General features: G+C 38.8%; 1 protein-coding gene across 2 annotated transcripts in view; it reads left to right on the forward strand.

Moving 5' to 3' along the window:
• YTHDC2 (YTH N6-methyladenosine RNA binding protein C2) overlaps positions 1–19,093 on the forward strand; it is a 64,021-nt gene that overhangs the window by 6,447 nt on the left and 38,481 nt on the right. For both annotated transcript variants that reach the window (XM_054986584.1, XM_054986585.1), the window contains exons 6-18: positions 153–255; positions 2,104–2,260; positions 4,482–4,589; positions 4,712–4,857; positions 7,499–7,634; positions 9,237–9,363; positions 9,891–9,956; positions 12,628–12,806; positions 13,767–13,863; positions 14,739–14,826; positions 14,912–14,992; positions 15,253–15,335; positions 15,809–15,914. In XM_054986584.1, coding sequence (XP_054842559.1) covers positions 153–255; positions 2,104–2,260; positions 4,482–4,589; positions 4,712–4,857; positions 7,499–7,634; positions 9,237–9,363; positions 9,891–9,956; positions 12,628–12,806; positions 13,767–13,863; positions 14,739–14,826; positions 14,912–14,992; positions 15,253–15,335; positions 15,809–15,914 — 1,477 coding nt within the window. The remainder of the gene's footprint in view (positions 1–152; positions 256–2,103; positions 2,261–4,481; positions 4,590–4,711; positions 4,858–7,498; positions 7,635–9,236; positions 9,364–9,890; positions 9,957–12,627; positions 12,807–13,766; positions 13,864–14,738; positions 14,827–14,911; positions 14,993–15,252; positions 15,336–15,808; positions 15,915–19,093) is intronic.

A 19,093-nucleotide genomic window follows, 5' to 3' on the forward strand; every position in this document is an offset into this window, starting at 1 on the left:
TAGTAAGAATTTAAATATTTGCAATGAATTCCTTTCCATGTGCTGCACTAAGTATTTTTATGTTGTAAAGCTCTTAAGAATTTCCATTTTTAATCATAGTAAAATAAAATAAAACACTCCTCTGGAATTCTTTTCCCCCTCCTTAAAAACAGGGTTTCTCCAAAGACACTGTTAACATTTTGCACAAATGGTGTATTGCTCCGTACACTAATGGCTGGAGATAGTGCACTGTCAACTGTAACGCATGTTATTGTGGTAAGTTGCACAAATTATTTGTTGTGAAAATAGTACCCAAAGTTTTTGAAGATTTTGTAAATCTGGCTTAATATTTTTTTCTCGAATTCTATATAAATGTTAAAATGAAAGTAAATGATCAAGATGGTCATTGGTGAACATAAGCCGCTTTTCACTTATCAGTTGTCTTTGTTCTAACATGAGGATTGTATGGAATAACTATAATGAGAACCTATAGTTTGTGTAGAAATAAATAATTAGAATTATTTTACCTACAGCAAGTCATTGGGGAATGAAATATTTTATAAATAGGAATAATACATTGATTGACATTATGGATTGATCTAAATCAAGGTGACTTTAAAACATGACTTAAATCAGTAAGGAAAAAGGCTTGATTTAAACTAATCCCTCATTTTGACATTCATAAGTGGTTGCTGTAGTAATTAATTCCTATTTTAGTTTTCAGCTAAATTATAATCTATTATACAGTCATAAATTGCCTCTAGAACTCTTCTGCAAACAGGAGAAAAAAAATCTCTTGCAGAACATGAAAAGGAGATTATTCCTGCCCATTTTTCCTTCAAATTCTGCAGTCCACATCCTTTGCTCTAACTAATAGTTCCCTAGAGCAGTTTTTCAGAGTTGCAGGGCTGGCTCTGCTGGAAAATGGAAGGTGGCAGATTTTTTTTGCCAATTCAGTTTTTTTGTAGAAAGCCTGGTTCTAACCCAATATGCTTTTTCTTCAGATAATAACAACAACAACAACAACAACATTCCTGCCATTCTTAACGGCTACACTAAACTGGCTCTCAGAAGGTTGTGGTTACTGTCAAATAAATCTAAAATTAATCTTCATGCTTCTTTCTCTATTTTTAACATTTCCTTTTATGATAGAAAGGTTGTGCAATCACTTGATACAAAGTGAAAACATGATTGCTGTATGGGTTTTAGGAGAGTGGGACATCCCAATGTCCGGGCTGGTTTCTGGAGTCTCCACTGTGATAAGTGTTGGCTTAGGGGAGAGTGTATGCGTGGTATGCTATCTGCTCCAAACTTCTACCGCTACTGGCCAGCTGATTGGGGGAAGGGGTGCTTAGCTTGTAGCACAAGGTGTGCCAGACCAGCTCTCTGCTCTAAGCCACTGCCATGATAAGGTGGCTGGGGGAAGGAGGGTTGGAGCAGGAAGCATGAAATGTGTGCCTTCCATTCTTAACCCACCCCCTTTGCCCACTAAAGTTTGCCAGCTGAAAGGAGGGCTTTTGAAGAGGAAAGTGGTCATCAGGCTTTGCCCTAGACAGGTAGCTGGTGATGCCTAGGGTAGGGAGGCTTGGAGTGGCAAGCGTGTCCTGTATACATCCTGTTCTAAGTGTTGGTAGGGGCTGAGACTGGAGTAGATGCAATTTCTTTTACAAGTGCTACTCCCATTGTGGGTAGTACTTATTATGGGAGTGAAGCATGATGCAGAAAGCACTTGGGTATATTTTCTTCTCTAAGCTACCTCTGTTCAGGTTGTCACTGAGACATAGTGGGGTGAGGTCTTACTTTGGTTTTTAAAGTCTGAATTATAGAGTCTCTGCTTGCATTTGATGTAAACTTTTTTTTAAGTTTGGGAGTTTTATAATAAAACTGGGCTTCCAAGTTTGTAGAAACATCACATCTTTCTGTAGTTGGCCCTGTTGTATGGGCTTTGTGATGCATACTGAAGCCAATATGGCCTGTATGATAGAAAATCTTGTATAATTGATGTTTTCATAGTTTATAAAATTATAGAGAGGAGATGACAACGTTTTATAACACAGGGTTACATTGTATATGTCAAAATGCTCAAGTGTTGTTAAGGAGTGTGCTTGCTTGTTTTTGTTGCAGGATGAAGTCCATGAAAGAGATCGGTTCAGTGACTTCTTGCTTACTAAGTTAAGAGATACATTACAGAAACACTCGTCTTTGAAATTAATACTCTCTAGTGCTGCCCTAGATGTGAACCTCTTTGTCAGATATTTTGGAGGCTGTCCAGTAATATATAGTAAGTTTAAATATTAGAAGGAGCCTAACCACTTAATTTGTTTTAAGATATTTTCCTCAACTCAATGTAGTACAGGCCAAATCCAAATAGCTGCAATGTAAGAATTGGTTCACAGGAATATGCGACAAAGATGCAAGGAGTTTAAGTTGTGTGCAGATTCACCTGTTCTTTAATTGAGGCATATTTTATCTCAATGATTTTCATTCTAATTTTGTAGTCTCTGTTCCTAAAGGAAGGCAGAGTTCCAAGGAGATATTTTAGCATGTCCAAAGACTACATGTGTCCAGCATGATTTTCCCACCAGAATGCATACCCAGTACATGTCATATCACAAACAGCTGTTTATTTGTTTACATTATTTATAGTCCACCTTTCTCACTGAGACTTAAGGCAGATTGCACAGTGTGAGTCTTTACAGTGAGTCTTTACAGTAAGTTTTAAAGACATTTCAATAAACAATGTAGTAGGGTATATTTAATCACTTTTTCTCCAAAACAGTTTGCTATGGATTGGTGAACTACTGTTTCTGAAATACACAAATCCAAAGCCTTCCTATGTGTCTGGAACTAACTGTGTAACTCTTTAGATAGCGGCTTAAATACTTAAACATGAAATCCATAGAACTGCTTCCCTCTCTAAAACTACTTTGCATTTTCTAATTGCAATAGTTAAATCTCGTCTCTGATACTTGTATATTTTTTTATGGCTGTTGATACCTATCACTTTTTGTATAGATTTTAATGTTGTAAGTTGCCTTAAGTACTTTAACTACAAAAGTGGGCTGTCATATCTCATTTTCAGTTGTGCATCCTTAAATCTGGAGACTGGGGTCATATACAGAGAAAGAAAAACACAAAAAAGGGTTTAATAAATAGATGGGGAGAGTTAAATGCTCCCAAATAGAAGAACAAACTACATAAAGGTATTGTGAGAGGCGGCAGCTAAGTGGAACAGCAGCGGGAGGGGACAGATGAGTGAGCAAGGTGTTGCTATCGCTGGGATTCTCCCTTCCCTGTGAGCTTCTCATGGGAACCTGCCATGACACTGCTGGGGAGGGGAGTGGGAGCCAAGATGCAACTACAAGAACCAGGCTGGCAGTACTATGGCAGGCTAGGGGAGAGCACAGTGTGAGCTGCTCCACTCCTCCTCCTTGTCAGCCACCATGTGAGCCAGGCAGGCAGTGGCACTGCAGGCAGGCTAGACTGGTGAACGGGAGAATGGGATGCCTCCTGCGAGTCCCCCACTTGTAAATATTCTAATAAGTGAAATGGCAGTTTAGCATGCACTGTGACATCAGCTGTTCAGAGTTCACTGAGCTTTGGGAAGTTCCTGGATGTCACATGCCTAACAGAGATCAATGAATCGTGGTCTTTATTACTGGTATTCTCTTATCTTTTGGTGCTGATGTTGAAATTTGCTACCTTCACTGGCAGTCTTTTGCAGTGTTCCATTCCCTCTCAAAAACAAAATAAAACAGTCTGTTGAATCTTGGGCACTTTTCTTCTTCATCAGACTCAGCATTGACTCAGAGATTCACATTTTCTCTTTTTTCATCACTATATAGTAAGATCCACATGCATCTAAATTGTGGAAGTATCTGTGGCTGAGTTTAGAGCTTCTATGTTTTCAGCAAGACAAAGTCTTGAAAATGTTGTAGATGTGGAGTGGCTCATCAGTTGAACTTGAACCAATTGTTTATGGATCCCTGTTTGCTAAGATTGGTATAGATCATGGGTGCAGTGATCTTTAAAAAGTATATACACACTAAAGAACAATGAGAAAAGTTCATCAGTGAGGACAACTTTGCCAAAAACAAAACACATAACGATAGATAGGAATGTTCTGATTTTGAGCTCAGTTTCCTAGTGTCTGAACAGAGAGGGTCAGAGCATTCAGCTGGTGTTTTAGTTTGCATATGCTTCCTGGATATTTACAGAGCACTCCTGTAATAGCAAGAGAATCTTCTGTTTAATGGCTTGGCTGTGGTTGAGCCAAACATAGGATCCTTAAGTAGTGTTTGAGCCTTTCACCTGTAATGGGGAAGATTTACTGCTTTATAAGGTAGAATGGCAGGATGCTATTAGAACAAAGGACAGAATTTCAATAAAACATTTTAGTTCTCATTTCTGTCTTATTTACCAGCAAATTTGTTATAACTTTAAATACAATAATGATAATTTAAGTAACTCATGAATTATTTATATGGCTTTTGTGTTTTTAGTACCAGGAAGACCATTTGAAGTTAAAGAGATGTTTCTGGAAGACATATTAAGAAGTACAGGTTATACAAATAAAGAGATGATAAAATACAAAAAGGAAAAACTTCGAGGTTGGTTTCTTATATGAGGGTAACTATTTTTAAAAGGTTGCAAAAATGTTAAATATACAGGAATTACAATACCTTTTTAACTTTGGCTTCTTCTTTCTGCAAAACATAAATATATTATCTAGAGGAGAAACAACAGACAACTCTGACTGAATGGTATTCTGCACAAGACAATAGCAAGACAGAATTGCAACGACAAAGAGCAATTCCAAATGTAGCTGAAGAATATGATTTGCTGGATGATGGTGGTGATACAGTTTTCAGTCAATTGGTACAAACTTTTATGAACATTCTGATTTTATGTTGATAGGAATATTTTATGAAACGGGATAAGTATGATCTACATCAGATCTTCACCTGAAGCACCCTGCTTAGCCTTCCTTTTTACTGCAGAATCTTGGGTGTTGCTGTATATAACAGCAACAACTGGGCTTATATACCACTCTTCTAGACAGATTAGTGCCTCACCCAGAGTGCTGAACAAGTTAATTTTGTTATTATCCCCACAATATAGTTGGAGAGCTGGGGCTGAGAGGAGTGGCTTATCCAAGGCCACCTACTGAGCTCATGGCAGTAGTGGGATTCGAACTAGTAGAGTGCTAATTCACAGTTAAACCACTTAACCACTGTACTACAGCATAAATAATATTTAATAATACATTTAATAAATTATATTCATATATTTAATATTAAATACATTACATATATTTAATAATAACTAATAATAATAAATAATAGCATTCAATTTATATACCGCCCTTCAGGACAACTTAACATGAAATCAGAGCGGTTTACCAAGTGTGTTGTTATTATCCTCACGACACTCTGTATGGTGAGTGGGGCTGAAAGAGCTCCAAGAAGCGGTGACTGACCCAAGGTCACTCAGCTGGCTTCAAGGGGAAGAATGGGTAATCATTCAGTTCTCCAGGTTAGAGCCCTGCCACTATTAACTGCTACACCAAAGTCGCAGAAGGGGTGAATGCATAGAGCTTTTTCTGAGTTTAAGGGATGCTGACCCATAGGGAGAGCAAGATTCCCCATTTCACCTTTCCAAATGACATTACTGTACTTCTCAAATCTTAAATCACCAGTTACAGTAACTTTACCATTGTGCCTTTTAAAATTCAGTGTTTGGTAATAGGGGTGTGCACAGTTTCCCGCTTCAGGTTTACCCAAAGTGGGAAAACAATTCAGAATAACCCGAATCCCAAAGCAGCAAGCCACTTTGGGATTCAGGTATTTAAACTGCTTCAGTATGCTCCATAAAGATTTAGCTCAAAAACAACCAAGAGGCTTCCTCAGGAAGAGCTAAGGAAAATACAAAAAACACACTTGGAGAAATGGTACACAATGTTACACACAATGGTAAAGTTCTGTTCTGACCAACCTTGTTATGCACAGAATCAACCGCACATGATAGTCTCTGTTGTGGTAATTGAATATTGAGTGGTGGATTCTCTGTTGGCTCCTGAGGAAGTTCTTGTGGAATGAAACAAGCAGAATAAATTTGCCTGGTCACTTGTAGGGTCTTTGGGGGACTCTGTGGAGTTTCCCCCTTCATCCACCTTTTTCCACCTGCTGAGAGAGAGAGAGAGAGAGAGAGAGAAAACGAATCAGAAACTCTTGCTACCTTTTATGGACTTCTCTCACCTTGCAAGATACCCACTTTCCCTTGAATAGACGGTGATGCGGAGATTGTGGACATTTCTTTATTAATAACAAGAGACTACATTTAATGTTGAGAGAGTGTTTGGAGGCTACAGTCTGTTGAAAGGGTTATATGTTGTTTCTTGTATTGATTCAGTATGATGGATTCTTGAATTGTATATATGTATATATTTGAATTTTGTAATTCACTGAGCACTTCTTATAAAACTGATTGTGAAATTATTGATTGCTTATTAGGTATCATTAGGATCATTTCCCCAAGTGTTTTTTGTATTTTCCATAAAGATTCAGAGCACACCGAAGGGGAACCTTTGTCCTGGCTCAGCCTCCCCACCCCCGGCCCAGATCCCCACCGGCCGGCCGGCCCAGCCCCCCCCCTTGATTTACCTGGCCAGCAGGCCAGGTTGACCAGCTGAGCAATGGAGGAGGCCGCCACAGGCACTGCTGCTGGAGTGATCAGCTGGCCAATGGGAGGGCTTGCTGCCCAGATTGTTGCGGCAGCAGCGGCAGGCCCTCCCGCTGCCAAATTGGCCCCTGCAGATGGACGCTGCTTTGCAAGTTTGCGCTTTAAGTTTGATGCTTTAAGTTTACGCCCCCCCCCCGCTCCAAGTGACTGGCGGAGCATGCCTGTCAGCTGGAGCAAGGACAAGGGGTTTTAAACATCCCTGAAGCTTTCCTAAGCGACCCAAATCGCTTCAGAAAGCTTTGATTCAGGATTCCCAAATTGGGCCAGCGATGCTGAGCCTGATTTGGAAATCCCAAATCTGTACAAATTGGGTCTTATTTGGGTATTTAACCCAAATCGGAAATCCAAATTGCACACCCGTTTGGTAATATGCTGTTCTATTTGATGGTGGTGGGGAGCTCAATTCACCTACTTCTTATGTTTGGAGCTTTTTTCTTTCTTCTGGAATAGACTAACTTTCATTGTCCCATAGTAAAGCTCCTCTTTAAATTTGGAGAGGGTGCTGGAAAGATATGAGGTGAGGAGGGAGTGCCATTAAGAATAGAAAATACAAACAACAGAAATTTCAACTATAGGGCATGTTGCTCTGGACTGACAACCAGTAGACTTGATATAGAAGGGACTTCTGCTTGATTTTAATCTTGAATAAGTGTATACAATATAAAAACTAAGAGAAAACTGAAGCAACTTTGAAATGTTGGAGACTAATACTCTGTGAATTCTCTATAACTTTCAGAATTGGATGGTACTGATAAAATGTTTCCCCTTTTCTTTCTAGGCTGAAAAAGATGCCAACTGCCTTGAACCATGGTTAATTAAAGAGATGGATGCTTGTCTCTCTGATATTTGGTTGCATAAAGATATTGATGCATTTGCACAAGTGTTCCACCTTATTTTAACTGAAAATGTCAGTGGTAAGTTAATGCAGCTAATTTTTTTAATTGAATCATACCTCTAAATCTATATGCTGCACATAGATGTATAATTACTAGATGAATTCTTTCCATAATTCAGATATGATTTTTTTAAGGCTACCAACTTTCTGGAGAATTGTTAAAATATTTTAGAGTGTCTTCATATTCTACAACATTAGCGTTAGTAAGTCAGCTAAGTTCTGATGAATGGTAATAGTGGATCCTGGCCACCTGGATCCATGCTATGGTAACATCAAGACTTGACTGTTGTAATGCACTATACATAGATCTCCCATCTAAACTAACTAAGAGACTCCAATTGGTGCAAAACGCTGCAGCTCGACTGTTATCAGGAGCAAGCAGGAGCATGAACATCACTCCCATCCTGCAGTCACTCCATTGGCTACCCATTAGTTACCATACTCAGTTCATGGAATTGGCTGTCACTTACAAAGCTCTTCACAGCCTTGGTCCGGCATACCTAAGGAACCACCTCCCTCCTTATGTTCCTCCATGGCAGCTTCACTCTTCCAAACAGTGTCTCCTACAGGTGCCACCCTGCACATGAGCGAAATCAACAGTAGCCCATACACAGCTTTCTCTGTGATGGCCCCTACCCTGTAGAACGGCCTGCCTGAGGAGGTCAGGAGAGCCCCCACTCTCCTGGCTTTCCACAAATGATGCAAAACTAACTTAGTCAAAAAGGCTTTTTACTCAGATGATAGGGCTGTATTGTAGGGAGGGAATCTCAGATGATCCACGAATGAGTTAGGAATCATAGCCTTCACCACTATGTTTTATTGGATTCCTGCTAATGTTACATCTTTGTGAACTTGTATCTATTTACACTGTGGCATTGTTTATGGAAATTGTTCTTGATATTGACTATACTAATCTCACACTGTGTAATCCACATTGAGTCTCAGTGAGAAAGGCAGACTATTAATGACATTTAATAAATAAATAAACGTATTCAAATGTCAGAGCAAGTTGTGATCAAACTGAGTTCAAGCATGAGTGAAGCTTGTTGCTGTGTTCCTTAATATCTGAATACAGGTGTCTTGCAAATGGTATTATGTTTACTTCCCACATACTGTAAATCTAAACCTTTGTTCAATCCTAGTTTAGAATCTGTTTGTGGGAAATAAATAAATTCCAATTCATCAAAACATTTGAATGTCATCAAGGCATTTGGAGCTTGACTAAACCAGGAAGTTTTCAATCAAACGCCTTATGCTAGAGGATGAGGGAGGTTGGAGGAGCAAGGGGAACACAGCAATAAGCTGTGTTCATGCCAAGTCTCAGTTAAATCAATGTGTTGTGACCTGGTTGCAGCCAATATTTCTGTTGCTTTCATATTCTTGCTATGATTCTGTGCATGTTTACTTGAAATGTCTCCTTATGCTCAGCAGTGCTCAGTGCATAGGATTGAAGTCTTAAGTAATGATACAGCGCCATGAAAGATGACAATGAAAAAAGATGCAATCTGTCTATAAAAAAACGTTAGTTGGCAGTAAATTTTTTTGACGAATAACAGCTTGAACATTTCCCCCTAAATTTAAGGGGGAAACCCCACTAATTTCTGTTTCTCTTCTGTCCTAGTGGACTACAGGCATAGTGAGACAAGTGCAACAACTTTAATGGTGGCTTCTGGAAGAGGATTCTTGAGTCAAGTTGAACAGTTGATTGGAATGGGAGCAAATGTTCACATCAAATCATCCAATGGCTGGTAAAAAAGAAATTAGGAGAAGATAGTTGTACTATAATAATTTTGTGTCAGGCTTATTAGTTTTGATTTTAGATAAACATATTTGTTTCTAACTGTGACTTCAATGTATTCTGCCAATGAATAAATGGCAATACAGTTTTGAGATTAGGGTGCAATATCTTAATATTCTGGTTAAAGGCAGTACTGTATATGGAAAAGACTACAGTTTCCCTAGTAAGTAAGTAGAAGAGCAGTGCCTTCACATAACCATTGATTATGTTGCTTCTGATGTTATAAATTTAGTTGGGTCCCATATCCAGCTTTTGATTGTCCTTAGAGCTTGCACAAATTGCTGTAAGATGTACAAACAGCTACAGTTCTAGCCATTTTTTTTGTAAGTACCAAATGGATTGATTCATATCTTCAGTCATATATCTTACAGAAGAAGACGACACAGACTAAAACTATTATGCTACATGTAGATGAAAAGGATTGAAACCCCTTTTTGCTGCTTTTGTGTGAATGATTTATTTATTTAATTGTTATAGGACAGCTTTGGACTGGGCTAAACACTTTGGACAAACAGAAGTGGTTGATCTATTGGAATCTTACTGGTAATGTTTCTTAACTTAAGAATTTAGTGCACTGTGTAGAGTTGTCTATTGTTTGAAACTTTGTGCATTGTGCACAAAGATCATAGATCATACAGGCACAATTGTGCTCTTCCTCCTTGCAGAGACCTCTCAGCTCCTTGGTTCACTATGGATCTTGGGATATTTAAGCAAATTGAAGAGAGTACTAGTAGAAGAAAACACATGACAAACAGATTCAGACACGGGCTAGAGCACACTTTTTTTTACAACTGTGGTGGGGATGACGAAGCGGGTGCTGTTCTTTGCCACCTTTGAGTCTGTTCAAAGCAGTCTGACTGAGGTAGATGGTAAGGGGCTCCATCTGACTCTGGCAGTCACTTGCAAAACATTTGCAAATGAAATCATTTCAGTATAATGTAATAGGACTTTAGAATTTCACCAGTTCAATATCACTGTGTCACCAGTGTTCAGTAGTAGTTGCTTGGATGGATTTCACTTGTCACCGCCTGAAGATGTGGACATGTTGCCTGCACTGCTTCCTACAATTTGGGCATGCGCATCAGCTGACATGTGCTTAGTGGAACTTTGTTTCCCCTTTGAAAAACAGACCAGCTATGCCAATATCACAAGTTTCTCTCCTCTTTTTTAAAAGACTCATAGTAGCTCCTGTTTTAAAAAAACAAGCTCAGCACACCCTCTAGTCATGCAGAACTGTTGCTGGTTCCTTGCATCCTGGTTTGTGTATTGAAGCTGCTTTTTAACAAAACATTGTTCACATGCTTCGTGCTGAGCAAACTCATGCGTCACTTGAATTCATCTTACAGGTACGAACCATTCCCTCCAGATCCTCTAATGCCAGCACTCCAAGAATGCATACTTTGAATATATATATTCAAAGTATGCATTCTACTATTGATACTTAACGGTAATTTCACAACATTGACTTACATGACTATACATCAGCACTCATGCTTTCCACTCAGTTGTATCTGGAAATTGATATAGTATCTTAAGGCTTTACGTTCTGAAGAAAGATTTAGGTTTGAAGAAATTAGAGCACTGCACACCCAATTCCAATGTATAGATTTAACTGAGTTATTTGATTATCATTAAAGATACTTACTTTCACAAAGGAGTGGCTGTAGTTAAATGGGCTGTTTGATATTTACCCTGATTTATACAACAAATTTTACTTCTAATTAATTACTTATGTAAGGTACGGTCCGTGGATTGATTCACATTGGTTCATGATGCTTGGCAGAAGAGGATGTTATTCACAGAAACTAATGTTGTGCATTCACATTTATGCTCCTTTCCCTTTATATTCCATGTTTTAAAGCATTAAACAAACATGAAATGTTCTCAGTAATCTTCATGACAACCCTCAAAAATAAATTCAGATTATTTTCCTCATGTTGCATGTGGGAGACAGATTGAAATAATCATCATCTGCATAATGCCAACTCTTGAATTAATGACAGAAGCAAGATCTGAACTGGGAACTCCACAGTTCGCAAACCATGAATCATTTCAGGTTAATTGTGTGCATCTGGTCCTTTCAGTGCAATAGAAATCTTGTAAATATTTTATTTTGATATCTAGTTTAGAGATGTACACTAAAAAGAAATTCGGTGTTATTCAGGTTCAGAATACTATATATATTCGGTGTGTCTGATACTTGGGTGCAAAAACAATGGTATAGTATTCGGAATTCCGGATTCCTTATGGGGAAATATTTCTGAGGAACTGGATGGGCCCCTTTTCAAGAAAACTACACCAAACTTGCAGAGAACATAGTCCTACCTATCCAGTAAAGACCCCCCAAGTTTTAAATGAATTGAACAAAAGGGTCTGATCCTACAGGCCCTTGAACAAGCTGCCCCCAACCACTCTCAATTGTTTCCTATGAGGGAAAAATCCAAGGCTTTCTCCAGGATACAGGAAGCCTTAGCCAGCACACTGCAACTACCAGTGACCAAAAATCTCCCAACAAAGCCCACCAGCACTAACGTGAATCCAGAGAGTCCCACCAGAACTATCTCAAACCAGAGAATCCCAGCAGCCAACCTAGCAAGCCAGTAATACCAAGGTTGTAAGATTGTTGTCTGTAATCTGTATGATTCTGTTTAAATTACTGTATTGCAAGAAACAGGAAAAGTTGAGCACATTGCACTTTGAAATATACTGAGAAATTATATATTGGCATTTTGTTTCCTGTGGGTTTCCCCCCTCCCCCTTTTTTGTCAGTAATACCAAGGTAGCAGCCAGACCTGGCAATGGCATGTCCCAAGCAAGCAACACTGACACAGACACACACATAGTAATGCTGCTTCCCTCCCCCCTCTTCATATTGCCAGCGAAGCCTGGAAAGAGAGTGAGAAGCTGCTGCAACCTTTAAAACCAGATTTCCAGATACTCCTGAATATATCCTCATTATTCAGATATGTAAATACTGGTTTATCCAAACATACTGGAATAAGCTAGATATATCCTGATAATATTTTTGGCTATATATTTGGTGTTTCTGAACCAAATCACATACCTCTAGTTTATTCAAAACATTAATGGACTTTGAACCCAAAATGTCAGTGCATTATCAAATTAAGCAGCTTCAGGATGTTTATTAATTGATTGATACTTGTTGGCATATTGTACAAATGTGTTTTATTTGTACCGTATGTATATATTTCAGTGCTTCACTAGAAGTTGGTTATCTCGATGAAAGTTCCTTGGTCCATGCAAATGCTGGAGAACTTAGTGCCGAAGACAGAGAACTCTTAAAGGCTTATCATCACAGTTTTGATGACGAAAAGGTGGATCTTGACCTCATTATGCACCTATTGTATAATATCTGTCATAGCTGTGATGCAGGTAAAACAAATGTAATTTAATTTCAATGTAATAATTATTGTATACTGGGAAAGGCAATGGCAAACCACCCCGTAATAAGTCTGCCAAGAAAACGTCGTGATGCAATGTTCCTCTGTGGGTTAGTAATGACTCAGTGCTTGCACAGGGGACTACCTTTACCTTTACCTTAATTATTATATATCCAAGTTCTAGGATCAGAGACTTGTTCACCATGCACCACTGGCAGGCAACCCCCAATCTGATTACTGAACGGCAGCACACCAGACCATTTTGTTTAGCACATCAGGCTGGTTTTTTACTCAAAAGGACTGAGGTGATGGCAGCACCAATGAGGCACAGCTTGTTCCCAGGTGTCTAGCCAAGTACAACTGTTTTGTACTGACCAGGCAATTGTATTCTACTGTGTTGCTGGTTTTTAATGTTTGCATTCCTATTTTAATATTGTATTACCAGTTTTAATGTTTTATTTATATTATTTTAATAGTATGATTTATATGTATGTAGTAAGTTAAATAAAAAACAAATAAACACATTCATGTACCCACCTTCCTCTGCTGGCGTGCCAACATTGTCACAAGTAGATGTTGAGAGGTTTGTGGCCATAAATGGCTAAGGGCGAATCAAGACCTACATGACCTCTTTATGAGCTTCCTAAAAGTATCTAGCTTGCGACTACTTAAAGCAATATACTAGTTTAGATGTACTTTCTGATCTATCCAGCAAGGCTGCTTCTCTCTTATTGCGAATGGACTGTACATTCATGTATATAAATGCATACAGGCCTTGCTCCATATTTCAGAATCTGAGTGTATATTGAGGAAAGGTACACAAACTGTGAACTTACAAACCTTCGAGCTATGTTTAGAACATACACCCCACCCAGGGCTTAGTTTGGTTTGGCCTGTAATCAGTGCAGATATTTTCTCTTTATTCCCTTAACTTCAGAATTTTATCTTAAAGGAGCAGTCTTAATTTTCCTTCCTGGATATGATGAGATCGTTGGCTTGAGAGATCGTATACTATTTGATGACAAGAGGTTTGCTGATAATCCTCACAGGTAAAAATCTGTACTTTTTTTCTTTTTTTATTATTTTTATTTTATTGCAACACAAAAATTAACATGGACAAAAATATGTACTTTTGTTGTGGATTTTAGTTAGTTTTCATTTTATGAATCACATTTCTAACAATTGGGCTGTTGGTTATACCAGAATCCTTCACTGTTATGTTAGGGTTGTTTTTTTTTCAGGTTGGCATTAAACTTCTAGAATGTATACTCATGATGCCGTGTTAGGTAGACAAACGATATCTGGTTCAGGTTTTTTGGATGGTTTAAGCTGTTTAAAATAATAGAGCTTTCCGTTTGTCCAGCATTACCTTTTATAAACATAAATGAGCATTTACATCTATCCATTTTCAAACTCTGCTAACAGCCCAAACTGGTCAATATATCCAAATTGCCTGGCTCAGCAATTAAGTATCAGTTGAATTCTAGAACAGCATTATGTTTTATGTAGCTCCCTCTACCCTCAACCTAGATACAAAATTCTTATGGTTCTTAATCTGTTAAAACTTGCGTTCAAAGCTGGAGAAAATAATTTACTTGTTATATGACCCAGACCCCCATATAACTCACATGGGTGGCTCAGAAAATTCAGGCCATAGCAGCATCTGACCAGGCACTAAATTGCTCAGACTCACTGTATAATTTGTTTTATGGGAAGGAGATTTGAACTTTATTATTTTATTATAAATGTTTACGTTTTGGAACGTTTTGGGGTTTTTTAATTCTGTAAGGTCCTTGTATTCTTTAAAATTTGTGTTATTTCTTATATTATGATTGCAGTAGCCTCCAGCTATCTGTAATAAGTAAACTTGACATAATATCAGAAAATTACATTTTATTGCATTTGTACTTCTTTTTGATACTAGGTTCCAAGTTTTTATGCTGCATTCAAATATGCAAACATCAGATCAAAAGAAGGTGCTAAAGACTTCACCCCCAGGCATCCGTAAAATAGCAAGTATCAAATAATTTCCATCTGTTCCCACAAACAGACTTTTCATGTGTAGTGTTATTACAACGTAGTGTGTTGTCATTGCAGATTCTTTCTACTAATATTGCTGAAACCAGCATCACAGTTAATGATGTTGTCTTTGTGATTGATTCTGGAAAAATGAAAGAGGTATGGTAACTCAAACTTGTGCTTTAAACTAAAAATTATAAACCAATATTGCATTGTAAAGGGATTTAATGTATCACTGTAATGTAAACAAAACATACATTAATAAAAAGGGTGTAAATATATATTATAAAATAAAATCAGTGTCAGTCGCTTCAAAATGTAACTTTAGTACTTTTGAATATTTTTATAATTCAAGTATTCATGTTTTATTGGTCTTTTAAGTCTAACTTTTCTACTCCTGGAATTTTCTTACATTTTAGAAATCATTCGATGCATTGAACTGTGTGACTATGCTAAAGATGGTATGGATTTCTAAAGCTAGTGCCATCCAGAGAAAGGGAAGGTAATACAAGTACAATTAATTTTTCCTGCTATGAAACTAGATGCTGTGCTTGTTTGGTTCTGTCTATAATTTGTGTGTAGAAATGTTCCCTCCACATAATATTTCTTAGAATTACTAATACAGTAAGAATAATTCTCACTTGCAAGCTGTTTTAGTAATAATGACTTACATGTTTCTTCATTGGTAAAAATCCTTTCAACTGTTCCGGAGAAAATATTTTTCTTCGGTAGCTGTCTGATCATAAGTTTACAATTTCTCTTTATTGTCTTTATCAAGTCATACCATAGCTGTTTGAACCTTTTAAAAAAACAAATCAGATCTCTTTTTAATGAATAATATTTGAGTGTTTCTCTGTAGAATATTATCTACTTTAAAGATACCTTAGAGATCTTCTTTGATTCTTTGCCTGCTAAATGTCCTCTTTCTATATTTAAATATGTTTCAATGTTTAAATAATAATTTCTGTTAACAAGGGCAGGACGTTGTCGGCCTGGAATTTGTTTTCGACTTTTCAGTAGACTGCGATTTCAGAACATGCTTGAATTCCAGACTCCAGAACTTCTAAGAATGCCTCTGCAGGTGAGTGATCTTTCATAATCTGTAATGATTTTATAATAAAATATAAAGGATGCTGCCGTTTTATGTAATATCACTGAAACCTACAAACAGGTTACCTAATTTCCACTGGGATACTGTGTAAAGGTTTCCATCCTTTATACAGTATCCCAGTATTTTGCTTTTCTGCTGAATAAAGTTAATTGGGTTGCATGCATTTATTTAGTACCCTACTATCTCTCCCTTCTTCTAAGAGTTCAGTGTATTGTTTTCCATCACTGAAGGAAGGTATCCTTATGTGTGTTGTTCCTCTTCTTTGCTGCATTGGTAGGGAATTTGCAACTTTCTTGCAAAGGTTTCCACTATACTGAGGAGTAACTCCACTCCCCCAGACTCTGCCCTGGCCGTTCTGTGGATGAACAAGCTTCCACAGCATTCTTGCCTTGTTATGGGAAAAACAGGACAAAATGTCAAAACGTCTGAAAAAATCTGCATTGGCTCCCCATGACTCTCATGCACCAAGGCACTGTGGATCTGTTGCAACAAGGCAGCACAGCAAGCTTATCCTTCACAGCTCCAGAACAAGCCTCTACAACAGCTACCAACACCACTCCAAAGCAGTCTGTACCCACCAGTGCTAACAGCATGCTCACTTCCACTCTGAAGCACTGGTGGCAGATGAGCCTGTCAGGAGAAACATCCTCAGCTCACCTGAGCCAACAACTCTCTCACCATCATCTTTGCAAGCTTAGGTGATGAAAGGGTGTCCCCCCACCTCTGGCTTCAACCGTGGGAAAGGAACCCAAAAGCAGCAAAGGGGGCAATGAGGAGGGAGGCTGCATTTTCCTTCAGTGTAGCTCTTCCCTCCCCTCCCTGCCCATCATTATCAACAGAGCCTCCTTCCATCTGAACTTCTGGGCCTACATTACTGAAAGTATCTATCAGTTACCATGCTCAGTTCAAAGTATTGGTTATCACATACAAAGCTCTTCATGGCCTTGGTCCAGCATACCTACGGGACCACCTCCCTCCCTATAGTCCTCCACGGCAACTTTGCTCATCTGAATAGGGTTTCCTGCAGGGCCCACCCTGCACATGGGCAAAATCAACAGTATCCCATACATGGGCTTTCTCTGTGGTAGCCCCTACCCTGTGGAACAGCCTGCCTGAGAAGGGTCAGGAGAGCCCCCACTCTCCTAGCTTTCTGCAAATGATACAAACTGAATGATTAAAAAAGGCTTTTGTGTTGTAGGGAGGGGTCTCAGATGCTCCGCTAAAGAGTTAGGGACCATAGACTTCACCACTATGTTGTCTTACATACTATCTGTTGTTTTAAATATGTATTCCTATGTCAGCCCTAGAATTGCTTATGTTCTGTTTCAGCATTTCTTCAACTCTGTATTGGATTCTTGCTAATGTTATGTCTTTGTAAACTTGGATTTATTTACCCTACGGCATTGTTTATGAAATTGTCCTTGATTCTGACTGTACTGCTCTCACCCTGTGTAATCTGCCTTGAGTCTCAGTGAGAAAGGTGGACCATAAATGACATAAATAATAATAATAACAAAATAACCTCAATCTGAGATACAAAGGCATGAGAAAAAAGTGGAAAAGGAAGATGCCATAGAGAAGAGGATTCCTTCTTCTCCTCTTCCTCTACTTCACCATCCAGGAAAAGACAAAGAAAGGGTCCAGCAGATGCCAGAACCATTCCTCTGAGGAACTGGCTCTTACTCCCCATATCCCAGAACCACCAACAGAGCCTGCCATTGTAGCACATCTAGGCCATTGTAGCACATGAGGCCAGCACTCTTCCCTGCTCTCATTCCCCCAGGCTGGGATAATGCCCCTTCAGGTAATTTGGACTCATTGCATTCCAACACTGTGTCTGACTCCTTAGTTTCAGATAAGGGAGAAGGGGAGTGATTGGGGGAAGAAATAACTTCATCAGGCACAGTCTCGTCAAGTCTGTTCCAACAGGAGGATTTCCTGCGTCTTCTAGGGAAGGCAACTTCCAGCCTAAGATACACAGAACAAGCCACTCCTGAGGCCCCTCAAGACACTTCCAACAGGGGACATCCTTGGTTCTTTCACCAGTTGGCCCCAGCTCCTTCTATCATGCCCTTCCCAGCCTCCTTTGATGAGGCTGTCAGAACTGAGTGGGCCTCCCTGGGTGAAGAGAGAGACTTAACCTGTGTACTAAAGAGAAAGCATTCCCTACCCTCTACCACAATAAACGCTCTGAAGGTTCCTCTAGTCAACAGTTTGGTACTGACCTAGTTTCTGAGTCAGTTCCTCCAAAGATAGGGACAACACCTTAGAGACCAAAGTGAGAGAAAGATTGAATTCTCCCTCAAAAAAATACACGAGGCTTGTTATCAGCACAAGTGCAGCCTCATTAGTCTCCAGAGCCTCCATTTTCTCTGCAGAGGAGCCATTGCAGGATCCTACTCCTGACCCTGTCAGACTCAAGCAAAACCTACTTCTGAATTTTCTGCTGATGTTGACCTTGATAGGACAAGAAAAAGGGGCGAAAAACAACAACCTTGCAAACCAAGGGTAACCAAGGTGGTTGGAACAGAAAAAAAATAAAATTGTGGAAAATAACTAAAAATATGAACTTAAAACACCAGTATAAAGTTTAATTAGAAAAACATAAATTAGATTAAAACATTATATGGTTCTACATATATGTACTAAAACCTTGTATATAAATAAAATAAAATCACTGAGGAAGGCCCATAGGGCTGAAACACATTTGGTCACTGTATATGTGTAATCGGTTTTGTGACTTGGCTTTTGTATATGTGCCAACAATTTCATGACTCTGTGTAACTGTTGTTAGTAGGTCTCTAGGTTTTTAACTTTGTTCCATGTTTTAATCATTTATACACTTTGCAATAAATAATTTCTTTTATATTTCATATTTTCTTGGCCACTCAACCTTGTTGGATCCTCCTGACTTGTTTATCAGGTTGAGGGGTTTTCTTTCTTGTTTTTGTCCACACTGGAAGGTGTGTCATCTCTGTTTAAACAACCTCTCAGTGGTCCCATATCAGGGACAGAAACTCTTCAGGAGCACTGCACAAGATGAAGTCCTGGTAGAGACCAGGGAAAAGAAGAAACCTTATGCCTCCTTCATTTAACGAAGAGGACAAGAGACCTAGCAGGTCAGGCCAAGGCTCATTTTGTTCATCCAG

Source organism: Eublepharis macularius, chromosome 8 (assembly GCF_028583425.1).
Source record: "Eublepharis macularius isolate TG4126 chromosome 8, MPM_Emac_v1.0, whole genome shotgun sequence".
Lineage (NCBI taxonomy): Eukaryota > Metazoa > Chordata > Lepidosauria > Squamata > Eublepharidae > Eublepharis > Eublepharis macularius.